This window comes from Nicotiana attenuata, unplaced genomic scaffold (genome assembly GCF_001879085.1).
Source record: "Nicotiana attenuata strain UT unplaced genomic scaffold, NIATTr2, whole genome shotgun sequence".
In the NCBI taxonomy this organism is placed as follows: domain Eukaryota; kingdom Viridiplantae; phylum Streptophyta; class Magnoliopsida; order Solanales; family Solanaceae; genus Nicotiana; species Nicotiana attenuata.
Window position 1 is genome coordinate 32,567 of NW_017671595.1, and position 23,492 is coordinate 56,058.

The window sequence follows — 23,492 nt, forward strand, 5'->3', positions numbered from 1 at the left end:
TCCCCCAATAGAGTTGTCAATGGGTACTATTCCATTGCTTTCCCCATATGATTTTCCTTTACTTATTGAGCCAATTGGTAATTTAAAGGTGAACCACTGAGATTGAGCTTCTTACTTACCCCTGTATCTCTCGAAGATGAGCCAATTTCCTTTGCTATCGAATTCCGTCTCCGGTGTCACCATTGCATGATCCTGTGTTGAATTCATCTTTCCCACTTGCGTCTTAGAGCTTACTGTACTTCCAAAAGTTATAACAGGTGTTCGTTTTGGTCTTCCTCGCCCACGACCCCTCCCTTTCCCATGGCCACGCCGGCGTACGTTTATCTAACGTGCGCTGAGAGCATGAGAGAGAAGAGAAAGAAAAAGAAAAAGAAAAAGAAAGTATGAGTTAAAAAATCAAAGTTATCACAGCATTACTAAACTCATATCACAGTATTATCAATTTTTAATAAAGACTGTTTTGAAGACTTGAACGCTTGTAATAACTATAACTGTTATGTTTTTAATTTCTAATCTAAGTCACCTTATTAGCAAAAAAGAAAAAGTATCAAAGCCACTTTTAGGTCTTAAATTATTATACTATTTTATATGAAAAATTAAAACAAACAAAATAACACAAAAATAATCTCGTATAGAAGGATATACTCCCTCTGTTTCAATTTAGATGACGCATTTTTCTTATTGAAAGTCAAATTGTGTGAAGTTTGAGCAACATTTTAAAGTTTTTTTTTATCATATTTAAGTGACAAAAATTGTAACTTATAGTATTATTCGTATAGTTTTTGAATATCTAAAATTTTAATTTTAAAATATTGAGTTGAACTAATCTAATTTAAAGTAATCAAATTGACTTTAGATAAGTTAAGTATGTTATCTAAATTGAAATAGAGGGAGTAATAATTTTCATATACTTCAAAGATGTCCGAATATTCTATTTGGTATTCTTTTTCCCCCGCCAATCATATAGACTCGAATGGGCTTCTTCGGTCCAAACATTATATCGTTGCGGCATGTATCTCGATACTATAATATATACAACACTAAGACTTGTTGCGACGTGCAACCCGATCAATCATCTTTATCCTCATCTCTTCACGAGTCTCGCTCTTCCATATTTTCTTACAACAAATTTCGCTGTTTTTCTTGATCAAGAATAAACGGCACACGAACCTAGGCCGCCTCCACACGCCTACCCCTACTACTACGGTACTACCAAAGCCCAAACAGTTAACCCCCCTCCCCCACCCACCCAAAACATCTTTCCACCGATACCCATTTGCCCCCACCTACCTAACTTGTCATTATTATTTGAATCTGATCTGCCCAAATAAAATATCATACTGTATATACCCATTATATACCAATATATATAGAGAATAGTTATGTACACCACTTCTGCTGCTCTTTCCAAGCCGAGATTTTCCTCTTCTTCAATCTCTACTATTTCTTCCTCTTCTTCTGCTGCTTATTATCGCCCTAGTGGCTCTTCTTCTACTTTTTTCTATAATCAGCAGCACCGTTCCTTGAGCTTCTCCTCCGCCGTGCGATCGCTGCGGTGGAATTGGAAATCTCCGATCAGTTTGAAAGCTCAGATCAGAACTACTGCCACTACTCCTATTCCCAACAATTTCCATCGAAAACTCTCAACCATGGGTAATTGTCATTCACTGTTTTCATTAAATTTGCTGCTGAGATTATCCTCCTAAAAATGTATATGTTAACGTTGTAAAAAGCATTTCATCGGATTTTCCGCCAACAATACATTCATTTTTGTTCCGATGTATATATGAATCCTAAGCATAATATTGTTTGTTAATTCAGCCTTAATTTAATGTCCTGAGTCCAAGTTGTATAAGTAAAAAAAGAACATTCATTGGATTGTTGTGAATATTCAGTCTTTTGTTGTTTCATTATAGATTGGATCCTCACAAAGGACGATCCAAGATTTGAACTTTATCGGTTCGGAATGGCAGTGAACCCACTGATTATTTGAGTTACTGGCTTTGAGATTTTATATTTATACATGTTTAGTAGATTTCTTAATACATATATCGTTTATGAGCCAAAGGCTGAAACGTAGCTCATACTTTACATCCGCCCCTGGATCCTCATGATAATTATTTTTGTTAAGGATATATCCACCACAAGCTAGAAATAATTAAATCTTTTGGATTTTATTAAAATAGAAAAAGTGTGAACCAAATAATGTCTTTTTTATTTAGAAATACTTTTCAATGAGACCAAGGTAAGTGGACATTTGAATGACAGGTGTTGAAGTTGACTCAAGATATTTATTCTTTTAACGTTTGTATTTTGTGTTGGGTACTTATTAAATGGTTAAGAATGTTTCTGATAATTGTCAAAAGTTGCTATCACTGAATGACTTACAAGACTCTTGATCCCAAAAGAAAATCAAGAATCTAATATTGTGTGTCAATGGATTCAGCTGCAGAGAACCCATTTAAGGAAATCCTTACTGTTCTTCCCAAGCCTGGAGGTGGCGAATTCGGAAAGTACTATAGCCTACCTGCTCTGAATGATCCCCGAATTGGTAATTTCATCAGATCCTGACGTTTCTTTTATATACATAATAAACTGCTTTTCTGTTCGTGATGTGAATAACTAGCTTGTTCCGTTGCTTGAATTTGTCGTACTATATAATGGCACCTGTTGTAAATCTTACTTCTAGATTAATGCAATTTTTTTTGATGACTAGAGTAATGTATTCCTTATTTGAGAATTATGGTTAATTCATTCGATGTATCATTCTCGAGGATTGGTAGTTTCTTTTTCTTCCTTTTTCTTTCTTTAGTTTTTCAAATTAACGACTTTTTATATTTTGCATTGTTGAAGTGCTTGATTTCACATTCTTGTGTCCTCTCAGTAAATCTATGTTTTCTTATTTTTGACTTTTTCTTGGTTACATCATTGTACAGACAAGCTGCCATATTCTATTAGAATTCTTCTTGAATCAGCAATTCGTAATTGTGACAACTTTCAAGTGAAAAAGGAGGATGTTGAGAAGATTATTGACTGGGAAAATACTGCGCCGAAGCTAGTGGAGATACCGTTTAAGCCAGCCCGAGTCTTGCTGCAAGTACTGGCCTTTGGCCTGTTTCTGAATAAAAAAGAAAAAATGCAATTCGAGATGTAGCAGCTTAAATCTTAACTGTTTTTTTGCAGGATTTTACTGGTGTACCAGCTGTTGTGGACCTTGCTTGCATGCGTGATGCCATGAACAAGCTTGGCAGCGATTCTGACAAGATTAATCCATTGGTATTCATTTCTTTTAAGTTTAGCTGATGTTGGTAAAATCTCTTAAACAGTGGTTAGTCACCTTCAATGGTTGATGTCGAAACAACTAAGGTGGTGTTTCCTTCAAAATTTTGAAGAGGAGTTCAACCCAAATCTTATTCAATTTTTTGAAGAACTGTCTTTCTTGCTGTTAGTTTGAAAAATTGTTTTTGCAAAAAATTGATTTTTTTTTTCCCAAAACAGGTTTTTCAATATTTTTGAAGCAAACGGCACCTACATAATGCAGCCGTGGCTTTTATAATTTGGATTATAATTATTGAAATGTTTTTTTCTTACGCTTATGAATCAAGGACTTAGTCCAATCACTAATTATTATAAGTTTGAGGTCAATGGTTCCTACTAATAAGAAAATTCAGGTCGCTGTGGGTTGTGACAGTTCTTCTATTGGGTTTCTGTATCTTGAAGATTCATCGTCAGTTCTTCTATTGGTCTTTGAATAATTTCCATTTCATGGTAATATCTTATCCTTTTTTTATTGGGCATATTTTCAGGTGCCGGTAGATCTGGTAATTGATCATTCAGTTCAAGTTGATGTGGCAAGGTCAGAAAATGCTGTCCAGGCTAATATGGAACTGGAATTCCAAAGGAACAAGGAGAGATTCGCCTTTCTCAAGTGGGGTTCTAATGCTTTTCGCAACATGCTTGTTGTTCCACCAGGTTCTGGTATTGTTCATCAGGTATTGTATCTGAAAACTGAAAGGGGCCAGTTGTACTGCTGTGCATATTTAATGTCACATCTGTGCTAGCCTGTATCTCTTTTCAAGCTTCATTTCTTATATTGTGTCCATTTGTTGTCCTTCATCTGTGGAGGCAATGCATTGACAGTGACACACTTGGATTTACAACCTTATTTATCTCTCTGAAACATGAAAGAAGATATTCCGGAACTGATAATAGTTTTTGGTGCCATAATTTTGTTAGGTGAATCTTGAATACCTCGGGAGAGTCGTCTTTAACATGGAAGGCTTGCTCTATCCTGATAGTGTTGTCGGAACAGATTCCCACACCACTATGATCGATGGGCTTGGAGTTGCTGGCTGGGGTGTTGGAGGTATTGAAGCAGAAGCTACAATGCTTGGTCAGGTATGTAACCATGAATGCCATAAGGAAAGTTTGTGTATTATGCTGAAATTTGGAATATTCTTCTGTGCTTCAGTTAGTGACGTATTTGGAAGTTAGGCTTTCCTTTTTGCTTATCAACTGACCTCATATTATTTCTTTCAATGAACAATTTTTCGTTGTCCTCCTTGACCCAAATCTAACTCCTTTTATTTTGGTCTGTTCTGAAAATTGTGCTCCCTTTTTTATTTTCTTTTTTTGATACCCGTGGTGTCTGTGCCAGCTTGCCCGCACCTCGACCAGTTCCATGGGGCACTTGCTACCTTCTACCAGTATAGGTATCGGGTAGCTCTGTCCACAAAGTATATATGTAAATAAATATATACGTACCATTTGTCTTGACGTGATAAGTTTACACATTCATCTTTCTTTACAAAGGTGGAATGTGAGTTCACTTAGAATTTTACATGAACATAGTCAGCTCTATTCCTAAAGTTTTCATCAAGCTGGAATGGAGGCTGATGCGTTCTTGTGTTCGTTTATCTCTTTCGAATAACATGTGATGTGTGCCCTTTGACTCGAAGAGAAGACAGACACCCCGTTCTTGTGGCTCTGTCGTGCTTGCTTGTTCTTTAGCTTTCTTTTCTTCTTTTAAATACAATATCAGGATGCCCAATTGTGTCTAATTCACACCAATTGTACTAAACATATGATATTTATGCTGATGAAGTTTTCACTTTCAATGGTCTTTTTTCCCTAATGCTACTGTCGTGATACTTACAGCCAATGAGCATGGTGTTGCCTGGAGTTGTTGGGTTCAAGTTATCTGGAAAATTGCGCAGTGGTGTAACTGCCACTGACTTGGTGTTGACAGTCACTCAAATGCTTAGGAAGCATGGTGTTGTTGGGAAGTTTGTTGAATTCTATGGTAAATATGGGAAACCGGACAAATTACTTACTAATAATTCCAAGATGGCGAATAGGTTATCTAAAGACTTGACTGTGTTTTATTTTTCTTTAGGTGATGGAATGAGTGAACTATCATTGGCTGACAGAGCCACCATTGCAAACATGTCTCCTGAATATGGTGCTACAATGGGTTTCTTTCCTGTAGATCATGTTACATTGCAGTATCTGAAACTAACAGGGAGAAGTGACGAAACAGTAAGTGTTTAGATACTTGCAAGCGTTACACCTGAAGATGAGATGTAAATTGTTTTGATATTTTCTAACCCCTAAAATTTTAGGTGGAAATGATCGAAGCATATCTGCGTGCGAATAATATGTTTGTCGACTATAATGAGGTTGGTCTTCTTTGCTACCCTCAGCTGCGAGTGTCTTTTATTAAGCACAAAAATCTCTCTTTAGGGGATAAATAAAAGAATTTGGCTAGATATAATTATCCTTCTTTTTCCACTAGGCAGAAAGAAGATAACACAAGATATAAGTTGTCTTTTTTTCTTTACAAATTTCTAAAGAACTTGTCACGTTCCTGATTTCAGCCTCAACATGAGAAAGTGTACTCTGCTTCGTTGCACCTAGACCTTGCTGACGTTGAGCCATGTGTCTCAGGGCCAAAAAGGTATATTTTTTGCCTTTGGTAAACAACTTATTAAATGTGAGAAACATTGTTGCAACCATGTGATATATATTTCCTTTTCCTTGATAGACCTCATGACCGCGTGCCTTTGAAAGAAATGAAGTCTGACTGGCACTCTTGCCTTGATAATAAGGTTGGATTCAAGGTGAGCAACTACTCTGTTCTACTTTAACCATTGACTCTCCTCATGATATGTGATTTTGCAACTCAAACTAATATAAGACTACTGAATTACAAGGTCAACCTTTGAGTATTGGAAATGTTAATTTGGCTGGCTCTATTCACTGTAGGGATTTGCTGTGCCAAAAGATGCACAGGAAAAAGTAGTAAAGTTTTCTTTCCATGGACAAGATGCAGAGCTCAAGCATGGAAGTGTTGTGATTGCAGCTATTACAAGTTGCACTAATACATCAAATCCCAGTGTTATGCTAGGAGCAGCCCTTGTTGCAAAAAAGGCTTGCGATCTGGGTCTACATGTCAGTTTTGGTCCTATATACTTGTTTTTCTTCAATGGTTTCTTCATATTTTGTTAATGTCATTCCTTGTTGATATCCAGATTAAGCCATGGGTTAAAACAAGTCTTGCTCCTGGCTCCGGCGTAGTTACAAAATATTTACTCCAGAGGTATTCTTTGTAATTTCTCAGATGAAGTTTCTACTTATCCATCCATTTGTGCTGACTATATATGTGAAAATGTGGTATTTGTTGTGAAACAGTGGGCTGCAGAAGTATTTGAATCAGCAAGGTTTCCATATTGTTGGATATGGCTGCACAACTTGTATTGGGAATTCGGGGGATTTGGATGAATCAGTTGCTTCTGCTATATCAGAAAATGGTAAACTCCTTATGATTGCTTCTATTTAGCAGTGGCATTGTCTAGTCTGTCTTCCAGGTGATTATTTGACTTATTGTTGTATATGTAGACATTGTTGCTGCTGCTGTACTCTCTGGAAATCGAAACTTTGAGGGGCGTGTTCATCCCTTGACGAGAGCAAACTACCTTGCTTCACCTCCTTTGGTGGTTGCCTATGCACTCGCTGGCACTGTAAGTAAATGCACAAAATTTTATTGTTTATCCTGGGGTTTGCTTCTGGCATATATTATATACTACTTTATAGATGTAAAAAGGTAGTGAAGACATACTTCTAATGAACATATAAGATAAAAATCCTGATATTGGAAATGTCGACCCAGATAGTCAAATTAGACAAGCTGAGTTTGGAATGTCAGTTTATATTAGTTACAATAATACATGCTGAGTTTTTATCAAGCTAGCCTTGTTTGAGAAAATCTGTCAAAGTGATGGAAATATAAGATAAATGAGGTATTGTTGGAAAATCGTGTTAAGTGCAACTACTTAAGGAACCAGGTTGGTGCCAAATAGGAATTGTGAAAGCCTGAAGGTGAACAATTTTGGTATTTACACATTAGAGCCCTCTTTTGGCATGTTTTATTAAATGATCCACCTCAGCCACTGTCCCTGTCATGAGCATCTCACATAAGTTGGACCATTAATCACAATGGCTAAATGTTTCGTCCTGACATGCAGAGATCAGGTTTGTAGTGTATGATGTGCATCATATGATGTCATCATATACAGCCCATGCTGTTGGACACTAACTGAAAATTATAAATGTTTGTAGGTTGATATTGACTTTGAGAAAGAGCCAATTGGAGTGGGAAATGATGGTAAGAATGTCTACTTCAAGGATATTTGGCCATCAACTGAAGAAATTGCTGAGGTATGCATGTAGTTTACTTATATGTCCTTGTATACCTACAATTGATGAAGAAAATAGTAAACTGAGCATGTGATCTTTCCTTGTTAGGTTGTTCAATCAAGCGTATTGCCAGACATGTTCAAGAGTACCTATGAAGCTATTACAAAGGGGAATAATATGTGGAATCAATTATCAGTACCAGCTGCTAAGCTCTACTCATGGGAGCCTAGTTCTACATACATTCACGAGCCACCATATTTCAAGGATATGACAATGGATCCTCCCGGGCCTCACGGTGTGAAGGATGCTTATTGCTTGCTGAACTTTGGTGATAGTATTACCACAGATCACATTTCACCAGCTGGAAGCATCCACAAAGATAGTCCTGCCGCTAAGTACCTTATTGAGCGGGGGGTTGATCGCAGGGACTTCAACTCATATGGTAGCCGTCGTGGTAATGATGAAATAATGGCTAGGGGTACTTTCGCCAACATCCGCATTGTAAACAAGCTGTTAAATGGGGAAGTTGGCCCAAAGACAATTCACATTCCCACAGGAGAGAAACTCTCTGTGTTTGATGCTGCAATGGTACTTCCCTTTTTATGTTTGCTTATGTACTATTGTGCCTTCCCTATACAGATTCTGTTGACATTGAGATTAATCCCCAATGCATTTCAAAATTAGTGACAGCATAGTTGACGCTTCAGAGATTTGTCAGGTTATGCTAACATTTCCTAATACATGATACTTACAGAAATACAAGTCTGCTGGACAAGACACTATAATCTTGGCTGGAGCCGAATATGGAAGTGGAAGCTCCCGAGATTGGGCTGCTAAGGGCCCCATGTTGTTGGTGTGTTTTCAACATTTCTGTTTGATTTTTGCTGATCTCTTCCTGTTTCTATCATATAGGATTTTCTAATGAAAATAACTGTTTGATAGGGAGTTAAAGCTGTAATTGCTAAAAGCTTTGAGAGGATTCACCGCAGCAACTTGGTAGGAATGGGAATTGTGCCTCTATGTTTCAAGGCTGGTGAGGATGCAGAAACGCTTGGGTTGACAGGTCATGAGCGATATACCATTGATCTCCCCAAAAACATTAGTGAGATCCGCCCAGGTCAAGATGTTACTGTACGAACAGACACTGGAAAATCTTTCACTTGCATAGTGCGCTTCGACACTGAGGTATATTCCACTTTCTATTGTTTTTAGTATAGTTTCTCGTGGTATTTGATCGTGTGAAAGATGCTGATTTGACAATTTAATTTCAAGAGGGTGTTACTGTTCATATGACTTTCTTGTACACTTTACTGGATCTGAAATTGAATAATTACAGCTGTGCTACTGTAGAATATGAATAGAGGAAAAAAAAGAACATGGAATGGCTCATGACCAGACGAGGGAAAAATGGGTTAACGACTTAGTGAGCATAAAAAGAGGAATTAAATATATTGTAAATGCCAACTTGGATACACATGATTTGATAAAAAGTTATAATTACATTGATTCTCTCATAAAGTAGCAGGAGCGAATCTACAAAACCCAGTAGCTTTGTCCCAGACCCCATATTTGTGTTAAAAAATTCACGTTAATATATGTAAGCAAAAAGGGTTGTGGTCTAGAACCCATAAAATTAAAATCCGGAATCCACCTATGTTAATAGTACATGATGTTTGAGACACTACAGCATGCGCATAAAACTCTTCAAACTATCTCCTTATTCCGTCTCTCATCGAGAAAGTGTCATGCTGTTAAGATGAGGTACTTATTTTACATCTCATCCTATCCTATCCTATCCTGGTATTCACTGTGGGTTAAGCCTGGGCTATATTACATTTGGTTGGGTTGAGAGGGGAAAGTCTCGGAGGCAGGGAAATAAGAACAGGAGTGATAAGGTTTTACCCTTACTTTTGATAAGGAAGTAAATATAGAGGTTATCCAAAAGCTTTTCCAACCCCATGAATGTTTAATGGAAAAAGTCAATACCAACTGTCAGATAGTCCAGTGTAGATTGTTAGAAGGTGTATTCCTGTTCATATGAGTTTCCCACACGGATCAAGTGTGAAGTGTATATGAAATAATGTAGGCATAAGACATGTCTAACGCATTGCCATAGTTCTTTCTCCCGTGTCTTTATTTGTCATGCCAACCATACCAAACAACCAACGTGAATCATTAATATTTTATGTGAAAAAGTAAAAAATGAGTTCCTCTCTCCTTTTACCTTCCCCTCCCCTTTGCAGCCAAAAATGTATAGAAGATTAAAAGTGGGGATGACTGTCTAGTACGTTGGTCTTGTGTATTCCAAAGTTAAACTTACACAAGTATTGTGAATTTATCTTGAGCACCTAAAATCATAGTACTATTTTTTTTTTTTTTTGATTTGCACCGGGTGTCCGAGTCTCTAAGAGCCCCGACTAATCCCGGGGGTGCACAGGCCCTCGGCAAGGAGTTTCCCGCAAGTGCACCACGGTTAATCCAGGTTTTACCCAATCCGATGGCCCTCAGAAATTGTTTGCACCCAGTGGGTTTCGAACTTGAGACCTTGAAAGGGAGCAAACCCCAAACTCAAGTCTATTGCCACCAGGCCAACCCCTGAGGGTCATAATACTATTTTTTAACACAAGTAATTTGGTCTTTGACTCGTGTCTTGAAGTTAAATTTACGGGAGGGTTTTGAATTTCTCTTGTGCACCTAAAATCATACATGTCTTTTAACAGGACACAGCAAAAAAGAATGTCAGAATTAGACTAGTTATAATCTTTACATGCAGATATTTTGGGTGCATGCTTGGTACTGATGTTGAAATCAACTTCTGCATCTGCAATTGCTGCTCCACAGTCAAATGACATAATGAGATGCAAGTAAAAACATACATAAAAGTATAGAAGAAGAAAGTTTCATGACGATCTAGAAAGAAGATAATGTATATCATCCTTTTAAGAATTACAAATAGCTTGTGTCTCTTAACATCTGCTATATATACTCGAAGAACACAAAGAATGCGAATTGAGAGATGGTCTCGGTATGCTCCTGCGTGTATTTCACACATTCAAATTTAATGAAGCTTTTACAGGAGAATGTTCCTCTATAGTAGAGATCTCCTGTTCGATCTTCCTTAATATTAGGTCTTTAACTTTGTATTGGCGCTTTGATTTCCATTTACAGGTGGAATTGGCTTATTTCAACCATGGAGGCATTCTCCCATACGTCATTCGACAGTTGATCCAGCAATGAATGATAGCATTGATTATTTAGCTACCTTTATCAGACAGCTGCTTAGCTGAGGAAAGAGGATAAAGAAGAAAAAAAAGAGTTTCTCAACGGCGAAGCGTGATAAGGAAATAATGGATTTGAAACTTTTAATGTCCCTGTTGTTGGGCAAGGTTATTTTTGTTACTTCGATAAGCACTGTCAAGCTAATCTTTTAGCATTGAATAGCAGCACGCCATCTCTTTTTGGGAATAAATTTCTATTTGTTAGTCGTCTGATGGAGTTAGTCCCATTTTCAAGAAATAGCAACTGCATGTGTTATGTTTTATTATGTATTTATCCTGCAAAACACAAGCTACTTATGATAACTGTATTTATTATGTATATATCCTGTGGTAAACTGAATACAGGATGTGTGTAAGAGGGAAGGGATATGTTATCACAAAGAGCTTGTATTTTGCAGCTTTATAGCGTAATATATATACTAGTGTATATACTAGTGTCGGTGTACGTGTGTTGCACGTGTACATCGCGTCAATCATTATTAAACGTATAAAAGATAAAAAAAGTTATTGAAAATACCAATTGAAGTTAAAATAAATGCAATATATGTTTATAATAAAAATTAATTTACATTGACAGAATAGTTAAATTCAATATCTTTGAACATGCAAAAGATGATGAATTTAGTTGGATTAGTTACATAGTATTTGTAATTATAAATAATTTATTGTATCAAAAAATAAATATGTTATGATGTTATATTTCCCCTAACATCTCTTCATAAATGTTACATTCATAATGTAATTACATAAGAAGATAATGAATTTTAAAAAAGGTGAGTAATGAGTATAAGGAAATAACCATATTAATTGTAAATTTTGGACAATCGATCTTTATAACAGAAATAAGAGCTATCTTTCAGTTGATATAAAATAGAGTATAAAAAAACTTTATGCTAAATTTAATCCTGTAGCAAATCAATTAGTTTTTCACATTTCTGAAAAATAAGCAAAATAATATTTAATTTTAATTTATCAAGATTCTAAAATAGATATTTTATGTAGAAAATGAGGTTTAAGCTGCTTTTATAACAAAAGAGATGAAAAGTTTAAAAACATTATATGCACTTTAGTTTCATTCTTTATCCTTTTCTCAAATTGATTTCACTCACATTTTATCGATGATAAATATTTTGTGTATTCAAATTTTGTACTTTTTTAATAGTATAATAAATAGATATTATTTTGAAACTTTTATTTTAAATCATCTCAAATTTTAAATATTCAATTGTATTTATAATTTATCGAATTAAACTTTTATTTTCAATGTGTTCAATTAAGAAAATTTATGTAAGATGAAATATTAATTAATTTTAAATTATTAAATGTTAGGAGATCCTACATATTCGTTCAAACAAGAAAACATTTAATAAGTAAATTGTATTTTAGCTAATAAGAATTTTATTTTTAAATTTTTCAATGAGAAAAGAATTTATACAAATAAAATTTTAGTGATTTAGTCATAAACGTTAGGAATTCTTAAGTATAGTCTAAATAAAAAATAATTTCGTAGGCTAAATTTTATTTCTATTTCAAAATCTTAAATATTAGAAATGATAAAATACTATTTTTGCCAAATGTAAAATCAAATTTTAAAAAAAAATAAAAAGTTGACTTGCTTGAGATTTAGTGCATTTACGATTACAAGTAGATTGACAGATAACTAATTTTACATGGTTTTTCTGAGTTGCTCATCTTAATCTAAGTTATATATTTCATACATTGACTCTAAGTAAACTGTTCTTTTTAGGAGAACCGTGAAATTTATTTGCTCATTAATGCCTAGAGCGATCGCTCATGCATTTGTGGACGTGTTTTATTAAATTAAGGTGTTTTCCTCTTTTCACATGTAAGTTTCAATAATCACTTTTATACTTATAATTTATGGAAATCAAGCTATTCAAAAAATAATTTTAAAATCCTAAATATTAGGACTTTTTATACATAGTTCAAATAAGAAACAATTTAACAAATAAATTTTTAGTTGATTTCAAATTCTAAATATTAGAAAATAACTTAAATTACTATTTTGTCTAATGTGGACTTCTATTTTTTAAAAAGCTAAGGGACTTCGTATTTTTAATATAGTATAGATAAAGAAATTATTCCTAATGAGAGTTGCACCTTGGACCTAAATTATTCCCAATATAATTATATTTTAATAAAGCTTACAGAACTAAATTATGTGTCTATGGGAACTTTTATACCTTTCCAATCACTCAAATTGATTATAATGATTCACACCCTTCACGTTGGACTTGGTGGAACTTGCAGTAGGATCGGAAGTTTAGAACTCTTCCTCGCATGTCCAAATGCAATTTGGTGAATACGGAATACTTACTTGAAAATTTAGTTGATTTATATAAGGTAAGAATATTTATCAATTTTAGAGTCCTAAATATTAGGACTTCATATATAGTTCAAATAAGGAATAATTTAATGAACAAAATTTTAGTTGATTTTATTATCCTAAATATTTGGAAATTAATAAAATTGACTATTTTATCCGGGGTAAACCCAATTACTAAGGGATAAAAAAGGCAAACAACATTTTGTTAAGGGCCTTCGTACTTTTAATATAGTATAGATAGATATAAAAAAATCAGGCATTAGATTCTTATTATTCATCAACACATTCCAAAAACGGAAAAAACTGGGTTCCCTTAGTAGTTGGAGCAATCTTCTTTGAACTCAAAGAAGTTATTTCTGCATTGGTGGGATGTAGCAAGAATTCGGTGGAATAATCGATATTAGGCGTGTCACGACCCAACTCCATATCAGATCGTGATGGCGTCCAACACCGTTGCAAGACAAGCCAACAGTGAACAAGCTAGTGATTTCCCATTTTAATGAGTTTCCCATGTAGTAATTTTTCCATAATTTAAAAGAGTTAATGAGAATACCGATTTAAGTTAATAAATGAAAGCATCTAGAAATATTTATAACCATAGGAACACAACCCAAAAATCACAAGTCTACTAATGTGTACCAAGATCTAGTGACACAAGTATGTGGGCAACTAGTAGAATATACAAAAGATGTCTACACTACTGTCTGAAATAGAATAGACAGAAACAAACAAAAGAGAGACTCCGGTATGCTGCTGAACGGCTTAGAAGGGGCAGCTCAACGTGAAATCTCGAACCATGACCAAGTATGCGCGTCGGACGGGTATCCAGATGCACCTGCCTCAAATCCTGCACAATTAAGTGCAGAAGTGTAGCGTGAGTACATAAAGTAATATGTACCCAGTAAGTATCCAGTCTAACCTCGAAGAAGTAATGACGAGGGATCAACTTGACACTTACTAAGGCTAATGATAATAAGTCAATTTATAACTACACGTGGATTACAAGGAATGTATTAGAACTCAACAACCAAAGATGATAAATATCTGTATTTCACAATTATTAAATCCCAAATTTATCTTTTATCAAACATTGAAGCAATATCAGTTATGAAAAATCCCAAGAGTTATCATGCGCAAATAATCGAGGTCATACGGCCCAAACCAACATAATAATATTTAAACTGTGCACTGCCGAAGGTCGAACGACGCGAACCATAGATACATATATTTAACCTGCCGAGGCGCTCGTCCCGCTCCATAAGAAAACACTTTAAGAAACACAAGTTTTTCATTAACAGTCAAATGTTCTATTCACAACCTCAAATAAGTGAAACTTACCCCCTTTGGAGTTCTTTAACATTTTTTTTTGAATTTATGAATTAAGCAATCCAATTGACAAGTAAGGGCGCAATCATTTCAAGTATAGCATGATATGGGTCCTAGACTACCTGGACTTTAGCATAAATAGTAGCTACGCACGAACTCTCGGCACTTCGTACGTACGTAGCCGCCCACAAATAGTCACACACACTAGTTAATTTGCCTATGGGGAAATTTTCCTCTTACAAGGTTAGAAAGGAGACTTACCTCGTCTCAAAGCCTACTTCCCGGTTCAAGAATGTGCTCAAACCTCCAAATGTGGTGCCAAATGACTCGAAACTAGTCAGATATTATATAAATTAATCAATTTATGTTCAAACGTTCATATCACCATTATTAAAGTGATTACCCAACCCTAAATGCAAGATTCCTAAAATTCACCCCCGGGCCCACGTGCCCCGATTCCGAATTTTTTTTAAGAAAGTTGTTACCCATAACCTTAGGAACATAAATATATGATTTTCACTAAGTTCCATAATCATTTTCGTGGTCAAATCTCATTTTTATCAAAAACCTAGGTTTTCATCTAAACCCTTGATTTTCACTAATTTCTACATGTTAATCTAACCATAATCTATGTATTTAACTCATGTTGTGTAGAAACTTCTTACCTCAAAGTGCTAGGTGAAAAACCTCTTCCAAAAGCTCCAAAAATCGCCCAAGAGATGAAGTGAAATGAGATAAATGGTCTAAGTCCTGCATTAAATGAGCTGGGCACAGGTCTCTGATGTTGCATTTGCGACACCAGGTTCGTAAATGTGAAGGTCGCAAATGAGACAAATACCTCGCAAATGCGGACCCTGGGCTTCAGTTGCTGAGGTCGCAAATGCGAACACTGCTCCAGGTCGAGCTTCTTCGCAATTGCGAAGCTATTCTCGCAAACGAGGTTTGCATTTGCGAAAAATTTCTCGCATTTGTGAGACCTGCAACTGCTGCCAAGAAACACCAGAAAACTGGTGTGTTTTTCATCTTTCCGAACGTCCGAAACTCACCCGAGCCCTCGGGGCTCCACACCAAACACGCACACAAGTCTAACAACATCATATAAACTTGCTCACGCGATCGTAAGCTTGAAATAACACCAAAAACCATAAATCAGATGCCAAAATGCATGGATTAACTCATGAACTCAAAAATTCCTAAAAACACTTTCGTGCGTCTGATTCCTATCAAATCACCTCGGAATGACGTCAAATTTTGCGTGCAAGTCTTAAATGACATTACGGACCTACTCCAACTTCCGGAACTGGAATCCGAACCCAATATCAAAAGGTCCACCCTCCGTCAGCCTTTCCAAAAACTTCAAATTTCCAACTTTCGCCAATTGACCCCGAAATGACCTATGGATCTCTGAATCCCCTTCCGGATGCGCTCCCAAGTCCAAAATTACCATACTGAGCTATTTTCAGGCCCGAAATCCCAAGCGGACGTCTAGTATGTAAAAATCTACTTCAACCCAGACTTCTGAAATTTACTCGAATGCCAACTTTCACTATTAGGCACCGAAACGCTCCCGGATCATCCAAAACCCGATCCGAACATACGCCAAAGTCCAAAATCATCATACAAACCTATAGGAACCGTCAAATCCCCATTCCGAGGTCGCTTACTCAAAATATTAACCGGAGTCAAACTTAGCCTTTCAAGCTAACCTTAAGGAACCAAGTGTTTCGATTTCAACCCGAACTCTTCCAAATCCCGAACTACCATCCCCGCAACTCATAAAACAGTAAAATCACATACGGGAAGTCTTACTTAGGATAACGGGGTTCTAGAAAGCAAAACGAGCGGTCGGGTCGTTACAAGGCGCATCTACTGTGTTGGTTACGGGTTTATTTTAACCTAGTCCACTTTTGCACAAATATATATTCTAGTGTCAGGGTACGCGCAAAGCGCGTGTACCTTGTTTTAATAAAAATTATTTTTTAAAAATAATAACATAAATATTTTGTTATTTATGTGAGTTATAAAATAAAAATAAAAAGTCAAAAAATCTTAACTCCTTAAAATTATGAAAATTGGTCGTATTTAACTACCTCTACAAAGAAAGAAACCGTACACCAAAAGTTCTCTAAATCGCCAACAAATCATACAATATTAGAAAAAAGTAAAAACTACTAAATTACATAACTTGAAATTTATAGAAATTATAATCTATATGAATTTTAAAGAGAAAACAACGGCAGAGGTGGGAACTAAAGAGTTGAATTCGTCAATTGTTGCAGCTTCGAACAAATTGCCTAAGAGTGTGTTTGTATCTTCGTATTTGCATAACTATATGTGTGTTTTTTCTTTTACGTAATCATGATTTGAGTGAAATGCTAATTAAAAATTGGTGTCTCGTAATCTTATTTTGGTACTTTGGCTAATAGTGTGATAAAATGTGCATGTTATAGGCGTATTTAGATGTTTTATCTTAGTATACGACTTGGAGTATTTAGGTACTTTTTGAAGGGAAAACAAAGATACCCCAATCTTTGTTTTTAATTTGGAACCAGAGCAAAAATAAACAATTTTTCAATGCCTTTTTTTTTTAAATTAAAGCCAAACACCCAGGTTCTCATTACCTGAAGTGTTGGGGGGGTTTAGTGAGATCCCTACCATGTCTATTCCCGCAAAAAAAGATTACGTACAATAGAGGGGACATGGACCTTACCTCATGAGAAAACGATATGAAAGGCAAGGCAATGATATCCTGCCTCTCATAGCTACAAAAGAATATACATCAACTCACAATAAATTGGCTTTGTCATATGTAACGACCCGGCTGGTTATTTTGAGCTCTAGCGCGTCTTTCAGTAGTTTGAGGCCACGAGCAGCTTCACATCAGGTATTATGACTTGTACGAGTGGTCGAAATTGAATTTCAGGAAGTTCGGAGTTGATTTAGAAAGAAAATTCTCATTTCGAAAGCTTTAAGTTGGCAGAATTGACTAACATTGGATTTTTGAGTAAATGACCTCGAAATCAAGATTTGAAGGTTCCAACAGGTTCGTACGATGATCTCGGACTTGGGCGTATATCCGGATCGGGTTTCGGATGACCCGGGAGCATTTCGGCGCCTATTGTGGAAGTTAGCATTTTGGAAGAATTTCATAAGTTTGGGTTGAAGTGCATTTCAGTGTTATCGATGTCCGTTTGGCATTCCGAGTCTGGGAATAGCTCCGCATGGTGATTCTGGTATTGGGAGTGCGAACGGAAGTGGATTTGGAGGTCTGTAGATCATTTTGGAGTCATTTGGCTAAAATTAGAATTTTTTTTGAAGGTTTTTGAAAGGTTTGACCGGAAGTAGACTTTTTGATATCGGGGTCGGATTCTGATTCCGGATGTTGGAGTTGGTCCGTAATATCGAATATGACTTGTGTGAAAAATTTGAGGTTAGTCGAACGTGATTTGAGAGGTTTCGGCATCGAATGTAGAAGTTTGAAGTTCTAAAGTTCATAAAGCTCGAATTGGGGTGTGATTCGTAATTTTGACGTTGTTTGATGTGATTTGAGGCCTTGAGCAGAGCCGCATTATATTTTGGGACTGGTTGGTATGATTGGTCGGGGTCCTGGGGTGGCCTCGGGTGGATTCCAGATGGCTAACGGATCAAACTTGGAATTTAAGAAGGAATGAAGCAGCTGCCTTCTGGTGTAACCACACTTGCGAGGCTTGCACCGCAGGTGCGGAGCCGCAGAAGCGACCTTGGTGTCCCAAAAGTGGAATTGGTCTGGGCTTGGCTGGGGGCGCAGGTGCGACGTAGCTCCCGCAGAAGCAAGACCGCAGGAGCGGATTTAGCCCGTAGAAGCGGACGTGGCTGAGTTTAGTTGAGGCCACACCTGTGATGGTAATTTCCGCAGGTGCGGCTGGTGTACCGCATGTGCGGAATGATCGCTGGGCAGAGGTGGTTTTTATAAACGGGAAATGGCCATTTTTCTCCCATTTTCCATTTGGTTTGGGCGATTTTGGAGAGCTTCAAGGGGATATATTCTTCAAGTATCACAAGGTAAGTTGTTCCCACTCATTATAAGTTAAATACATGATTTAGATACTGATTAAAGTATGGAAAGTAATAGAAATTTGGGATTTTGAGGAAAAAAACCTAGAAATTGGTATTCTTGAATTTTGACCACGATTTTGGACATGAAATTGAGAGTAAATTATATATTTGAGTTCGTGAGGTTATGGGTAAACTTGATCTTCAAAAAATTTCGGAATCCGGGCACGTGGGCCTGAGGGTGATTTTTATCGACTTTTCGATCGGGGTTAGAAATTGTTATAAATTGGAATATAATGAGTATTCCAGCGTATATTAATGGGTTTGCATAATTATTGGCTAGTTTTGGAGCGTTGAGCATCGGTCGGAGTTGCCGGAAGGGCTTGGAAGCCGGTTATGGAACTCCGGAGCGAGGTGAGTCTCCTTTCTAACCTTGTAAGAGGTAACTAACCCCATAGGTGAAATTATAAAATATGTTCTCCTATTTGTGGGGGCTACGTACACACGAGGTTACGAGAGTCCGTGCGTAGCTATAACTATGCTTAAGTCCGGGTAGTCTAGGACCCAAAATATGCTTTACTTGCCGTACTTGTAACNTTTTAAACCTAGGTCACCACTCCCTAGTAATTAAATCATAACCTGATGACTTTCAACATATAGTGCTAACCTGATGACTTTCCAGCCTAAGGTCCTATACACTATAAAAGAAAAGTTGTCTATTCCCGGGTAATTGTTCCCTGATAAAGTCTTGATTGATTGTTTGGATGTGTGTTTCTATGTGTACCTGCGTCGCATGTATGATTCGCGAGCAAGGTATTTTTTTTTATTTATATTTGACCGCGTCGCATGTATGATTTGCGAGCGGGATAATAGATGCATCTATGGTTCACGCCATTCGACCCTCTGGCAGTGCACATTTATTATTATGTTGGATCGGGCCTACGACCTCGGCATGATTTGCGCATGCTTGTATTGCTTTCCTTGACATTTATATATAATGATATTGCCTCTCTGGCCTTAGATAAATTGATAAACGATGAAATACAAATTTTGGAAATCTCTTATTATTAAAAGAATTGTTTACCTGCTTCATGTTTATTGAGTTTGAAATCACTTTATAAAATCCATGCTTCTACACATTTTGGTATTTATTTATTGGACCACTAGTGAGTATCGAAGTCGAACTCTCGTCACTACTTCTTCGAGATTAGACGGGATACTTACTGGGTAACGTTGTTTTCTTACTCATACTACACTTGCTGTGCATTTTTGTTGCATGGGCACATGTACGTCTAGTGGCCTCGTTGGGCGCAGCGGCATGGTTGACACGGAGACTTAGGTGAGCTGCATCTCTCGAGACGACCCGCAACCAGCAGAGTCTCTTTCAGAGTATAGTAGTTCTTTTCTGTCCAATTGTATTCCGGACTGTTATCGTATTGTACGTTATTTTTCTAGAAATTGCTCATGCACTTGTGACACCGGGTTCTGGGATGACTATGGGATTATTCAATATTTAAGTTTGTTAAAAGCATCATTATTTATTCAGTGAATTTTATTATTTATTGTTGAAATGTAAGAAAAAGAAATAATTTTAAAAATACTAAAATGAGGAATTTATTTAACTTCTTGGTGTTGGGTTGCCTGACAAGTGGTGTCCGGCGCCATCACGACCCTTAATGGATTTTGGGTCGTGACATCATACCTAATTCTAAAACTAGGTAGTTGCCACATATCCAGCTGGAAAGGTCCTTTAGCATTTCCTGGGAGCAGCTGGAAAAGCCACTGTTCCCGCTTTTTGCTGCATTTTTGCCAACATATCAGCCACTTGGTTTGCTTCTCTGAAGCACTGCCAATATATAAATTGTAATTATATAACTCTATAGTTGCCAACTTTTCAATGCTAATCTATAAATTGTAATGTTATCATTTTGACCCTAAACATTTTCCCCTTCATCTAAGAATCTTTAACTATTTTTTCCCCTTATATTATGTTCGTTTTCTTTTCTACAATGTCTCTCATATATGCATTTTAAATTATATCCTTTAATTTACTTTCATTATTTTACTTGCCGCTATTTTTTATATTTGTATTACATATTGTTAGGTATAATCCATCGTCTGTTCATCACAAGTTGCCTAGTGAATTGGTATAACGATGGTTAATATATGCTCTGGGTGATAAATTTGTAGAATAATTATTATAATATTAGTTTATAATTCGAAAATATCTCATCCAAACAAAATTGATTTGAAAATATACACGTTTGCAACAAAAAAGTAGTGACAAGTTTTAGAAAGATATCTCTAAAGATTATGAAATCCAAAAAAGCTCTAAGTTTTCTTTGCCTTCTGTGAAATGTTATGTAGTTAGTGTGTGTTGATTGTAATTAGCTAGTGTATTAGCTTAGATAATCAGTTAGTTAGTTACACGTGTGAGGCCCAGTAGCTAAATTAACACTTGTATATAATGTGCTTCTCGGCACAATTTGAGATATCAGAAAATCATTTCTCAACTGCCATTGTCTTCCTCTCTCAAATACATCTGCGATCCAATTTCTGTCATTTGATGAATCTGAAAATTGATCTCAGATTCATCAAATTCACATGGTATCAGAGCGATGAAGAATTATAATCTGCAAATTTAGTTCAATTCAGTTGAAATTTCATCGTCATCTTCCTCGCGAAGCTGCAACAGAGGAGCATCAATGGCGGCTGAAAAAATTGACCACACGCATCCTTTATTTGTTCATCCCTCAAACACTCCTAGCTCAATTCTGATTCCTGTCAAGCTCACAGGCTCAGAAAACTATGGATTGTGGCGTCGATGAATGAAAATTGCGTTACAAGCTAAAAGGAAGCTAGGGTTTGTGCTTGGGACATGCAAAAAGGATTCATTCAAATCTGAATTACATGAGGACTGGGAAACATGTAATGCGATAGTACTTTCATGGATCATGAACACAGTTTCTCCAGATCTGCTTAGTGGCATTGTTTATGCTTCCAATGCACATCTAGTGTGGGAAGATCTGAGAGAAAGATTCGACAAGGTGAATCGAGTGCGAATTTTTCAGTTACATAGAGAAATTGGCACCATTACGCAGGGAACACAGTCAGTTTCTGCGTATTTCACTAGGTTGAAGGAACTATGGGCTGAGTATGATGCCATGGTACCTGTACCTAATTCGAAGGAGTATGTTGAACATCTACAGCAGCAGAGGTTGATGCAGTTTCTGAGTGGGCTTAATGAGACGTATGAGCAGGCAAGACATCAGATCTTAATGAAGACTGTGGAGCCAACACTAAATCAAGCTTATGCATTGATTATAGAGGATGAGAGTCAAAATGCTAACACTCATATGACCTTGCAAAATAGAGGAGATCCAATCGCTATGCAAGCAGGTAGAGGACAAGTACCTATGCAGAATATCAGAGGACAGTATAAGGGAAAGAAACCATTTCTGAAGTGTGATTATTGCAATAAGCCTGGACATTCCAAAGAAAATTGCTACAAATCGGTTGGCTATCCGACTGATTTCAAAGCCAACCGACCATATGCAACAAATATGACAACTGGTGGTTAGGATAGTGGAAAACAAGCAGGTCAGGATGAGGAAGGAAGTAACTGTGATGGATTGAAGATAGGATCATACTTCACTAAAGAACAATACAGGCAAATTTTAAGCACGCTGAACAAGGAAGTCCCAGAGCATCAAGCTAACATGGTAGGTATTGCAACATCCTTAATGGCAAGCTTTACTTGTACAGAATGGGTAATTGATTCAGGAGCTACACATCACATAGCTGGTGAACTAGACATTTTAGACATCAAGAACAAAGTAAACAGAAGTAATAGTGATCAAGTGCATTTGCCCACAGGAGAAAAATCTAGCATAACACATGTTGGAGATGCTGTTATAAGTGATGAGTTGAAGCTAGAAGATGTCCTATTTGTACCTGAGTATAAGTTCAATCTAATCTCAGTGTCCAAGCTAACTAGGCAACTATGTTGCTCAGTGAATTTTTTCCCTCATTTCTGCTTGTTCCAGGATCTTTACAGTGGCAAGGTGAGGGGGATTGGTAGAGAAAAAGGTGGCCTGTACATTTTGAAGAAAAATTTCAAAGGAGATTTGGAAAGATTTGTCAAGGAAATAAAGAAGTTTGCATCAGCTGCAACTGCACAAAACAATGAAGGAGATGGAGATTTATGGCACAAAAGGCTAGGACATGCCTCAGTTAGTACTATGAAAAGGCTAGACTTGTTTCATAATAATTCTATAGAAGTAGTAGTAACTAATAACTGTCCTGTATGCCCATTAGCAAAACAAACTAGACTAGCATTTTCCAGAAGCATGAGTAGAAGTGAAGATCCCTTATCTCTTTTGCATATGGTTGTTTGGGGACCATATAAGTTTCTCACATATGATATGAAACATTTTTTCCTTACAGTGGTAGATGATAATACTAGATATACCTGGGTACATTTACTTCATCTGAAAAGTGATGTTGTTGTAGTATTAAGGAAATTTCTTACCATGTTGCACACTCAATTTCAGTTTAAGGTGAAAGTAGTTAGAACAGATAATGGCACAGAATTCTTTAACAGGCATATGAATGAACTGTTTGATGCATATGGTATAGTTCATTAAAGTAGTTGTGTTTACTCTCCACAACAAAATAGAATAGTAGAGAGGAAGCATAGACCCATTTTGGATACAGCTAGGGCATTGAAGTTTCAAGCAAACACTCCTGCAAGATTTCGGGGGTGAATGCATTAAGACTGCAGTATATGTCATAAATAGATTGCCTACTGAGCT

At 36.6% G+C, this 23,492-nt stretch overlaps 1 protein-coding gene across 1 annotated transcript; it reads left to right on the top strand.

Annotated features, from left to right (window-relative positions):
* Positions 1-1,298: 1,298 nt before the first annotated feature.
* Positions 1,299-11,370, top strand: LOC109209184 (aconitate hydratase, cytoplasmic-like). The gene is made up of 20 exons (XM_019372393.1): positions 1,299-1,653; positions 2,447-2,551; positions 2,937-3,097; positions 3,184-3,276; positions 3,807-3,992; positions 4,237-4,398; positions 5,158-5,302; positions 5,396-5,538; positions 5,622-5,678; positions 5,877-5,956; positions 6,044-6,119; positions 6,265-6,450; positions 6,531-6,598; positions 6,691-6,809; positions 6,898-7,019; positions 7,618-7,716; positions 7,804-8,283; positions 8,450-8,548; positions 8,638-8,880; positions 10,864-11,370. Exons 1-20 carry the CDS (start codon positions 1,383-1,385, stop codon positions 10,930-10,932), a joined length of 2,964 nt encoding a protein of 987 aa, XP_019227938.1. The 5' UTR covers positions 1,299-1,382; the 3' UTR covers positions 10,933-11,370.
* The last annotated feature ends 12,122 nt before the right edge of the window (positions 11,371-23,492 follow it).